We start from the raw sequence: 11878 nt of genomic DNA, 5'->3' as shown, positions 1-11878 counted from the left end.
TTGCCAGTATGAAAGTGAATGTGTTACAAAATAGAGTTAATCTTATTCTGTGCTCCTAATCACAGAACAAGCTGCAGCTCACAGATACTAAAAATGCTGATGTGGTAGAAAAACCTAGATGAACCTACTGCAGGTCTTTAAAATCTGCAATAAATAGCAGAGTTGAGGAATGAGCAGGAAGACTAATCACAGTCACTCCTGTGTTAAAATAGCAAATACCTCACTCACAGTAAAGCAGGTCAGAGGACTGCAAAAGTAGTGTTCCTTAGCCAGACAGGGAGAATTCAGTACTTTAAAAATGTTTTCTTTATACTTGCTTATGCAAAATGGTCATCATTTAAAGTCAGTGACCTATGTTTTTGATGACTATAAACCAGTGGGTAGATTATTTGCATATCTTTTCATACAAACATTCCACCAACTTTAACTGAATCCATAGCTTTATACAGTACACTAACATGCTATTGCTTATGACATTCTCCTAGTTGGGATGAACATATGGAGATAAATAGAGGAGGAACATGTCAGAAAATATAATGGAAGCTTCCTATGCAAGGTATCTACTATGCCACTCTAAAATGCCAGTTGAGAGTATAAGTAAGTTTTTAAAGTCAGTCTCTACAAAGTAATCTTTGTAACACATCTAAAAATATCTAATATTTTATAGTCTAATAATATCAGCTCTTGACTCACTGTAAACTTCAAAACTATTCAAAAAAAACCTTCAAACATTTTGCAGGCAGTTTATCTTTATCTGAAAACTCTTACTTCAGCTGTTTCATGGTAACGGCATGAAAAACAGTATCTGAAGCAGAAAGAACAGAGACTCATCATATCACACACATATCATATGCTCGATGGTTTACAGTAAAAGACAGCTTATGCATGAATTCATAGGTCAGGCTGCTGACAAGCTTACTTTCACATACTAAGATGTGGCAATCATCCTGTGTTGCTTTTATTGCAGTTCATAAGTATCCAGTGAGAGCTGGTAAAAATAGGAACTTGTAAACGAAGATACATTTTGGATATTCTTATGGGTATTACAGTAAATAGTACTATTGCTCCTTTCATGTGAAACGGAGTGGATAGGGCATGGGATCATTGTGCAAAGCTGAGCTGCCTCTGCCTAGGGATGCCAGCTGAAACCTTTCAGTGTACAGACCATTAAGAGAGAAAGCACGCTAGCATTTGCTATTTTAATATAGTGAGCAGAAAGCGCTGCCCACATCTCTTCTTCCCTGCCCATGCCAAGCCAACATTTGCTCAGCAGCATAATACAATTTCAGGATGACTTTCATTTCAGTAAGGAATAATGATAATCACCACAATCTAATTTCAAAGGCTGTGACTTACTATTTATGTTTATCCACATAAATGAAGTTTTAATTACTTCCTTTTTATTTTTATGGGGAGAAAAGAAATAGAAAAATGCTAAATGAAGTCCTTCCAGGAAATCAGTGGGTTAGATTTTCCAACATGGCTGACAGAAGGGCCTCATAGTTCCCAGCAGAGTACAAGCCTGGCACAGGGAGAAATTGCTTGACCTTATGCACTGACCCTAAATTATTGCTAGATGGTGCAAGCCAGAGCAGTCCCCAATCTGCTATTGCATCTGAAGCTAAGCAATGCTTCAAGAAGCTGCCTCTGATTTTCTGGCATCTACCTGATTTGCCATGTCAGCAAGACGAGTGTGGATTTGTCTCAGTTTAATCCAATGGCTACAAATGAGTATTTAAAGGTATAATACATAGATATTAAACTCGAGGTGATGACAGAGATTTGTTTTTTTTCTTCCACAAATAAAATCAACAGCAGCCCTGCTATTTAAAATCAGCTGTCCTGGTGAAACAGAAGGGGGTGTGAATGCTGTGTTTCTGGTCTCAAAGCAGCACAGTAGGTCCGCTTCAAGCTGGAGTAAATAGCTGCAACGTGACACTGAAGAAGCAGCTTCCATCTAAATCCAGAGTAGATGCTATGAAGAAAACCTTAACATTACTGATACAATATTTTTTGTATCAGTAGCACATATAACACTCTTCCAAGAGCAAGATAATGACAAAAGTAATTTCCATGTGAACACCTTTCTTCAATCTTTTTTAGTCTGTCTTAGGAGAACACACAGGTCACCAAAGCCAGTGCTCTGAAAATAATATGACAAATCCTACCCGGTGCCCTTGCTTCACTATCTGATGATTATCTAAGATGCAAAGGTGGTTCATGTTGGGCATTTTTTCAAAACTGGCGCTGTAGAAGCTACACCCAGCACACAGCATATTCAGAGCTGTATGAGGCATTTTAGGCATTCCAGTAATGAGAAGTAAAACAGGTAAATGCTTGTCATGGAAAAGACTTGTCTTTTCTTCTGAGAAAGTTTAAAATTACTGTTTAAAAATAATCAGTGGAGAAATCTGGCTGAGCTTCATTTTCACTTTTGTTTCCAAATTCCTCCTAAAGAAAATTCTGTTGACTAATCAGTTCAAATGTAAGACTTCTTACTGTCATGTAGCATAGCATCACAGTTCATGTTTTTTTACCTTACTTACGGATTTTTACATAGACTGTGCATTAAAATTATCTTCTGTGGCATACTGTTGATTTACTGTTGATGTTGGGCTTTTTGTTTTGTCTGTCCTTCGATTTAACTTCAGCCTCTTATTGCTTTTGTGATATGAAATACCTTCCATATACTGCCATGCTGGTGGGTACTTGTGCTAATTTCCAGTTTAATATGTTGGAAAGCTTGGCAATGAGATATGGGCATGAAATGATGTCTCCACCTAGAAGATGACTGTTTAGACATACATGTACACTTTTTATTCAAATTTCCACAAGATGTTTGAATACAAGCACCATTCCTGAGACTGGAAGAGTTAATAGAGGAATTATTAAAGAAAAATTCCTTGAGCAACAGTACATCCAAAAGTAAAGTGTATCAAAGGCACTCAGATAACCTCTTCATAATGGTAAACCACATTTCATGACAGCATAATTCTCAGTAACTTCAAGATACGGTATCTGAAGAGGCATAGCTTTCCATTGCTGCAGTGCCAATAAATCCCCATGAGTTCACTGTTCATCCCAATGCTAAAGTGCTATAATTTTCCTTTGAAGTCCCCAAAAACAGATACAAAAAGTGCAAACTACAGCATGTGAGATGTAGAGTTTTCACAGACCCACACTCCCAATGTCTTTTGAAGTTGTGACAGTTGATAAGTACAAATCCTCAGTTTGAGAGTTGAAATCATCTCCTTAAAGAAAGAAAATTGAATAGTATTATTTTAAAAATCTGCAATAATTTAAGCAAATAAATAGCCTGATTTTAACAACTGAGTGGTAAAGAGTGAAAGCCCTGCCTTCATTGTATGCAAGCTTTTCTGGGCCATGCTGAAGTTACAATGGCTTCTTAAAGCTGCCATTGATTACAAAGACATCCTATTGCAATCTTTTCAGAGGAAAAAACTCTCTCTCTCTCTCTCTCTGTCTTATCTGTGGTCCAAATTCTGAATTTTCAATTACATCAAAACTATCATTGACTATCAGCCATATAAATGAAATAACAAAACTGAAATCGAGTTAGATAGCACCCATGTGAATGCTTGTCAGTAAAATCTGTGCATCTGAATAAAAGTTTGCAGAAACAGGACTTTAGTGATGAGGTCAAATGTCCTACTCTTCAGAGCTGTTACAGCTTGAGCTGTAAGTTAAAATGATAACATGAACAATCCTTGTTCCTGTAAGCAGGGCCACGTGGGTCATTTCCAAGGCTCTCTGGTAAAGTATCTGTGGCTTTTGTGCTTCAACTAGCTACTCATCATGGAAAAAAGGTTCTTTCCAGTGTTTCTTAAAAATATATGATGCTGAGAAATATAAATGTTTGTCATATGACTTACTGCATATTGCACAAAGATTTTCGGTCATGAAAATGAAGAAGTAAAACAAAACCACAAAAAGCAGCTACCTCTCTTTAATTTCTTCATTTCAGTAAGTGTATAGAGGAGGCTAGAGCCTACAAAGAGAAAAAATTCTACAACATTAATACAAAAAACCACAAGAAGCCACGCTGTACTCAGACAACATGCACTGGAATTATGTCCAGACATGCACCAACGCTGTCCTCCAGATTGCTGCTTGCCTTGAGCTTTTGTGCATTTGCACGTGGCATAATTCCACTGAAGTTTCACACCATCACATGAAAAATAAGAAAGAGCCTTTGACTACAGCCTTTGACTAGCAGCTGATTTCTGAAAGGTGAAAGTGTTTTTTCTGAAAGTGTCATTTTGAACATAATATCTACTGATGGCAGTGGATTGGACAGATACGGGTAAGATGCAAGCACTACAATTTGAAGTGATATGGGAATCAGTGAATTCATGACCTCTCTGTCCAATCTCTAGTTTTCATTTCACCTATGGAAGTTATTTTTTAAGCTGATGACTTCTGTATTTTTTTTAGCAGTGAGAAACACAGGTGGCTTCTCAAGTAAATCCTGTCCTTGGAAAAGCCCAAAGCTGCCTATGTGTCCAGAAACTGCTATGTATTGTTTCTTCAGGCCACTCGGTCAGCTGCATCACAGTTTTGCTCCAGTTTTGCTCCTTGGAGGAGAATCATCTTCCTGGAGCACATTAGGCAGCCTCAGGGCTGGCCTCAATAGGCTGTGTTAGGATCTGCTTGGACACCAAGGAATTACAGCTGTACCAAATACCACTGTACCTAACACGGGCTGCAGCCTCTCTCCTGACAATAGATTAACCTATCAGACTTCTATTTATAGGTAACAAAACTGATTTACATAAGTAGGTGTTTTAAAAGCTTTCTTATCATATTGCTTTATAGTTGTCTATGGTGGTGTACTATTTTCAGTTCAATTTTAGTGCAGGACGGTTATATGCTGATACTTTTTTAGGCATTACCTAAATGTAAAAATTCCTGGATGTCTAGGAAAGTCACAGAATCACAGAATTGTAGGGGTTGGAAGGGACCTCTGGAGTTCATCTAGTCCAACCCCCCTGCTAAAGAAGGTTCACCTACAACAACAGGTCACACAGGAAAGCATCCAGGTGGATTTTGAACATCTCCAGAGAAGGAGACTCCACAACCTCCCTGGGCAGCCTGTTCCAGTGCTCTGTCACCCTCACTGTAAAGAAGTTTTTCCTCATGTTTAAGTGGGGTGTTCCTCCTGTGTTCCAACTTGTGCCCATTGCCCCTTGTCCTGTCACTGCCCATGGCTGAAAAGATCCTGACCCCATCCTCTTGACACCCCCCCCACCCTTTAGATATTTATAAACATTAATAAGGTCCCCTCTCAGTCTTCTCTTCTCCAGGCTGAATAGACCCAGCTCTCTCAGTCTTCCCTCATAAGAAAGATGCTCCAGCCCCTTAATCATCTTCGTAGCCCTCAGCTGGACTTTCTCTAGAAGTTCCCTGTCTCACTTGAACTGCAGGGCCCAGAACTGGACACAAAGTCGCATACTCATGAGATGAGAAATATTAGGTCATCAGTGGATGACCTAATATTCCAGATTAATGTTATTAAAAACCTGTGGCCTGAGCCAAAAGCATAACAGATTATTTGTAGCAAATTTATAAAGATTTTAGCTGTTAAGAAGGAAAAAGCTGTAAGCATAAATATAGAAAACCCTGTGACTTACTGTTCTCATCTTTCATGTTAGGGTTCAGTTTTCTTTTCCTGTCTGTTAAAGTAAATATATACAACTTTAGCTTAAGTGTTTCTAGATTTGAAAGAAATAATACAATTCAACAAACTTTTAGATTAAACAGCTTTTAGCTCATTTAAGTTTATTATTAATTCATACCAAATATATAAACTTCTCTGTATTTCTTTTCTTCTACAAATTTTGAACCAAATTCTGAATTCCATAATAGCAAGACTGTCATTTCATGACAACACATACATTTGTCTCAATTTACCAGAGTCTATTCTTATATTAGAATAAGAAAAGTCTAAGAAAAGACTAGAATAATAGCCTACTTGCTTTTATTACTTTCCCACTATTGCACTTCCAAGCAAGGAAAGAAACACTAGTTTTAATAGTCCAGTACAGCAAACCATTTTAGTTGTACAGCCTTAATGGAAATAAAAAATAAAAGTTCTGTGTCATATGCTGTAGCTGCAATGTCCTTGTAGCCGTGAAGAAAAGCACCATTCAAACTATGTTTTTACAGCCCTCCTTACTCAAGCCAAAACTTGTTCGTGTTCTTTACAGAATAGTAGCTGGTCAGATTAAAAAAAAAATGTATCTTTCACAGAATCACACAGAATCACAGAATCACAGAATGTTGGGGATTGGAAGGGACCTCAAAATATCATCTAGTCCAACTCTCCTGCCAGAGCAGGAACACCTATTTCCTTATACCTTGTCTCATTTAAGTAACAAGATAAGGAAAATAAAACCCAACTCAGATGATTCGAGATCTCATTTTACAACACAGCTCATCTAGAAATAAAATGTGACCAAAGTCAGATAAGTGTGCCTAGAATTACTAAAATTTCCAAAATGTTATTCACAGGAAAAATAAAGAATAAATTAAAAGAGCCATTTTCAAAAGGTTGTTTACAGAAGAGAAAAAAAAAAATTAAAAGAGACACTATCTAAAGTAAAATGTACCTTTTTTGGGTTGTCTGTTCTTGAATGATTTTCTCTTTTGAAGGATTATTAGTGCAGAGGGAACGACAGCTACCATCACACACATGGGGATGATAAATAAGATCAGGGATTTTTGTCCACTATACTGTGTACCCATTAAAGCTGCCAAAAACATGAAAAGAAAGTAAATTTATAACTTGCCAAACAAGCATTGTTTATGAAGCTGTCAGACTGTCAGTTCTGATTCTCCAAAATCTTGCTGTGACTGAATGAAAGATTCTTAAAATTTATCAATGTAGTGTTTTATGCTCATTTTATGCCTACTTTATTCTGCATTATTAATATAAAAAGCTTTACAAAAAATGAATCAAATCTCTCATTTGTATGGCATTTGAGTGAGGGCTCTGGAAATTTATCTGTATCCTATTTGAAGAATGATTAATTAGGAGTCCAGATCAGGACTTGATTAAAGAATTACCATGCAGATTAAAGAATTACCACTGTATTGGGAGCCAGATAATGAAAGCTACCCTCAAATTAAAATATACAGAAAAATGTCAGACTAGCTTGTTGGAGTGAGACCTAGCTGAGGCTTCAAAGGCACAAATAACACTGACTTTTTTCTCTTCCAGAGTATTGCCATTTTCTAGAACAGAATTCCAGTGATAGATCACAGGGCATGATGTATGAACAAACACTCTCTGTCTCATCTAAGTTCAAGGTAATACGAACCTAGAGTGGAAATGTGAGCTGAAGTTTCTGCGTTCAGTTCTTTATTCCAGAAGATGCAGCTGTAGTTCTCACTCATATTTGGTTTGAACACCAGGATGCTGGTGACATTGTACAGGCCGTCTGTCATCAGCGTATAGGTAGTATTTGCAGATCCACTGAGACTGAAGTTCTTCTCATTTTTCCAGAAAACCTCTGCCAGAGGAAAGCCTTCCGACTGGCACATAAAAATAAACTTGTCTTCACCTGGTTTTCTCATTACTTGAGTATTTATTCTCTTGTAGGATGCTGTGTAAGTACAGGGAAATTACTTTATTCAACAATAGTCATTTCTCCACTTCACTTTCCTTCCTGTCCTTTAATGCCATATTTTGTCTGTATCTGAGGTACACTTAATCAAAATTATGAAGGATGTTTTGTAGAAATATTCAATATTTGTTATTCAATCTCACACCTACAGTGAGAGAACATACTCCACTGCTTAATACAAGGCAGTAGTTGGCACTGAACTTACGATTTATCTATACAGAGGAAACAAGTGAAGTCTCATGGGACTCTATTTTCACTTTTTGAATATGCAACTTCAAGAAAAAGGTTGGTTTTAATGTTTGTTTTACCATAGCTTGTAAACAAGTGTGATATTAAAACAAAATGAACTTAGAATTTCTGTAAGGACAGTTCAGAGGAACCAATGTGGGTCTTAAGAAAGGCTGCATCCACTTTTGCATTTGACAAAGCTCATTATTTAAATGCGTAGGTGCGAAATGAATGCTGCCTTGTATCACACAGACATACTGCAGTTAGTGGGAAACACCAGAGGCCTTTCAAAGGACTGGTCTATCACGCTATCCAGTAATATGCACCTTTATTACTAATGTCCATCTGGCTTTGACAAACCCCGTAAAACACATGTCCTTGTTCTGGGAGCTGCAGTCACTTGGGGAATTCCCAGACACTCGGGTAGTTGCAGCAGGTCTCACAAGTAAACTATAGTACCCCTGGGAAACTTTTGGGAACAGCCAGAGATGGCCCCACAGGGCAGGGGGTCAAAGGAGAGGTAGAGGGGCACTGAAGAAGAGGGTGTGAGAAGAAGGAGGAGGGATGAAGGACAGAGGAGGAGCAGTCACTCTCCCTCTCTGGCACAGGCTGCTCCTAGAGAAGTTGAGCTGGCCATTGAACTGAAGACTAGCTGGCACTAAGACAACTGCTTAGTTCACCTGGACACTGAGAAGAGGGTCTTAGTGAGAGAATTAGCAACAAATGTCTCAAAAGTAATCAATGTCTACAAGCCTGTAGGAATTTAGTAGAGACATCTCAATGATTATGTATTTAATTCAATTCAGCCACTAACCTTTTACTTCCAAAGTAATGTACTTGTAGTCCACGCCCTGGTAGTAAATGAGACAAAGGTATGATCCCGCATCTGTAATCTTCACACTGGTGATCTGAAGGATAGCTCGTCCCCATTTCAGTTCACTGTGCAGAAGTGCTGCTCTTCCTATGTAGTCATGATGTTGGGATGGAGGGAATGCTTTCCCATTGCGGAGTGTGTACACCTCTTTTGATTTAGACTGGCCCTGCCTTTTTTGCTCCCAAACAACTGTCAGGAGTCGTAGGTCTAATGAGCCATTCACAGGGAATCTGCATTCCATGGTCACGTTGCTCCCATACTCCACAACGTATAGCTGTTGAGGAACTTCAACTGTAAATAAAGCTACGGCAGGAAAAGAACACAGTTTCATTTGTTGTATTAAAATATGTTCCAATTTTCTTTAAACTTGGGCAAAAAGATGTCATGTAGTCAGGCATATGGTTACTGGTTTGACTAAAAATTTTAAGCATTTTTTGTCTCTATACACACTAACATTTTTGCCATGTTAGTAGTATTTATAGCAAATCATTGATATTCTGTATTGACTACAGAGTCTGAAAGACAAGGACAAAATGAACAAGGGGTTTTTTTCACCTTTTAGAAATAACTTAAGGCTGAGTCAGTGATGACACCCGGAGCACTTTATGAAACTATGATTGTAACTTATATGTCCTAGGATCCTAGTAAAAGCAACAGTTGTGGAAATAGTAAATGGGAAATCTAATGTCATTATCACTTTAAAAGAGAAAATCCAGAGTAACTCCTTTGAAACAAATTGAGTTGCACTGGATAAGCATATGTAGCTTGAAAGAATTGCTGTGCGGCAATTGCAGACTTCCACAAGCCTGGGACCATGTGACTATCATTTGACCTCATTAATGTTTATAAATACGTAAAGGGAGAATGTCAGGAGGATGGAGCCAGGCTCTTCTCAGAGACGTCCAATGGTAGGACAAGGGGCAATGGGTGTGAGCTGGAGCATAGAAGGTTCTATGTAAACATAAGGAAAAACTTTTTCACAGTGAGAGTGAAAAGACACTGGAACAGGCTGACCAGGGAGGTTGTGGAGTCTCCTTCTCTGGAAACGTTCAAAACCTGCCTGGACACCTTCCTGTGTGACCTCTTGTAGGTGTTCCTGCTCTGTCAGGGGGGGTTGGACTAAATGATCTTTCAAGGTCCCTTCCAATCCCTAACATTCTGTGATTCTGTGATCCCATGCATCTTCTCAGATATGTGCAAGAATATTACAGAAAGTATATAAAAATAAACTTCTTAGCCATCCACCGGATCTGAAATTCATATTGTTATGAACAGTTTACCATTTTAAATTGTCTTGATTAAGCAGAGTTATTTATGATACATCATTCAATATACCTTGTTACTACTTTCTATATTGGATACCATATATTGGTAGATTTAATTCAGAAGCACTTGGAAATATTGATAATGACATTCAAAAGAGATGTTCATGCAACTGTTTATGCATTGTTTTATTTTGTGCATTTGTGAAATACATATAGGGAAAGTTTCAATTCCTCTTAGCAGTGTTTGTTTATTCACTTTAATACAACCGTACAAAGGGAAAGCAATATGAAAAAGTGCCAAGCCCCTTCTGGGTTTTAGCCAAGCTGTTCCTGCTAGAGGCACGGACAGGGAAATACACAAGGTTTTACATCACTCTGCCTCACCCTGAGGTTGTTCTAATTTACAATTGGCTTAGGTTGCTTTGGTCATCCTCCCTCTCATAGCGCCTGCAAATGCTGGAAGCCTCAGTTTTCAATATGCTGTGCTTTAAAGAAGACTGATCGTGGAAAGTGATGGACATCTGTGCTACGCTCATTTAGTGCACAATGCCTTCTGTAAGGTGCTGCAAAGCAGAGGCTCCAGACATCACTGGCTATTCATACCATATCATTGGAGGTGCTGAAGCCCATGCACCGAGGGCGCAGTGGTACTTGCTGCATTGGTTCTGCTGGTGGAATTGAAAGTTTCTCTCTCACCTGAAACCACACAGAGCTGTGTTTCCAGCAACAGCATTGTGAGGATCTGGAACATTTTTTCAGGTGGATCTGCAACAAAAGTAGAATTGCATCAGAATTTGCAAAAACTACCTTCTCCTGCTGAGACGGATTGAAGCCATGCTAGTCTTGAAACCTCATTGCACCTAAAAATCAGCAAAAATAAGAAAACCCACTGGACTATCAGTAGAAATGGGTAAAATCCTGATTAAAACAACCAGTGCACACACATGGTACATGAACTGCTGACCTGTGGCAATGAAAGGAAAAAAATACTTCCACAACTTCACCTGTGAGGCTTTCAGGATCTGTAGCTTTCAGGCAATCTTAGACAGTCTGACAGGGCAGAGCTGTTACAACAACTTCACACTGAAACTCTATCTGTGAATAATAAAAATCAATTGCAGTTGGCTTCTCACATGCAGGAGAGCTTCATAAACATGCACAAGCAGATTTTTTTTAACTGCCTGCACTAACACCTTTCTAGTTTACAAGATTGTTAACCCTGATTTTATTTCAACTCTGCTTTGCATACTTTTTTGATGATACTTATTTTCCAAGTTCTTTAACCTCAAGGCCAGCGGGTATTTTGAACTCAGGGTAAAATACTGGAAATCTTGGGATAGGTAAATTAAAGTTTGCTTCAGAATGGATTAGATTTTAAGACTCAGTCCTGCTAATTCTTTAACTTTGCATGTGGCAGTGCCTGACGTACTTTGTATTACTGACGGTAAACCAACAGCCCTGAAATAATGCAAAAAGAGAAAGTCCAGTTTTAGAATGAGTATCTTCCTGTTCCAGTAACAAGCAAACTATTGTTTGTACTTTTGTATACAGATCAACATATCTAAAAAAAATAATAATAATAATTTATAACAAAATGTAACATTTTATAACAAAACTAATGACACAACAGACAACAAGAAATAATTACTTTTAATATAACATGCTAACATATAATATAATCTGAAAAGTTGGTGAAGTAGATCCAGAAATAAGCATAAGGAAGTAAAGAAGAGAAGGAGCAATTTTAGACTTCCCCAGAGCTAGACTTAACTGGAGAGGCTTTTTAATTTTACTTCCCCATTCATTTGTGGCTCAGCTTGAAACATTCTGGCTCTGATTTTCTCAGGTGCTGCATTTTTCTGATT

General features: G+C 38.1%; 1 protein-coding gene across 1 annotated transcript; it reads right to left on the bottom strand.

Moving 5' to 3' along the window:
* Positions 1–3168: 3168 nt before the first annotated feature.
* Positions 3169–10764, bottom strand: LOC104520032 (programmed cell death 1 ligand 2). Its single transcript, XM_029086140.1, has 6 exons — positions 10710–10764; positions 8689–9051; positions 7341–7625; positions 6630–6770; positions 5652–5693; positions 3169–3251 (listed from the first exon to the last, which is right to left on the bottom strand). Exons 1-6 carry the CDS (start codon positions 10762–10764, stop codon positions 3169–3171), a joined length of 969 nt encoding a protein of 322 aa, XP_028941973.1.
* Positions 10765–11878: the final 1114 nt, after the last annotated feature.

This window comes from Antrostomus carolinensis, unplaced genomic scaffold (genome assembly GCF_000700745.2).
Source record: "Antrostomus carolinensis isolate BGI_N321 unplaced genomic scaffold, ASM70074v2 scaffold2580, whole genome shotgun sequence".
Taxonomy (NCBI): domain Eukaryota; kingdom Metazoa; phylum Chordata; class Aves; order Caprimulgiformes; family Caprimulgidae; genus Antrostomus; species Antrostomus carolinensis.
Note: the sequence above shows the minus strand (reverse complement) of the source record. Positions and strands in the feature narration are given on the sequence as shown.

What these genes read in the sequence shown, in the direction of transcription:
- LOC104520032 (XM_029086140.1), bottom strand. Translation starts at nt 10,764, where the DNA reads ATGTTCCAGATCCTCACAATGCTGTTGCTGGAAACACAGCTCTGTGTG. An exon ending in CATTACTTTGGAAGTAAAAG is followed by an intron (nt 7,626 to 8,688) that starts GTTAGTGGCTGA and finishes GTACTTACACAG; the next exon opens with CATCCTACAAGAGAATAAAT. An exon ending in GAACAGACAACCCAAAAAAG is followed by an intron (nt 5,694 to 6,629) that starts GTACATTTTACT and finishes TTACTTTAACAG; the next exon opens with ACAGGAAAAGAAAACTGAAC.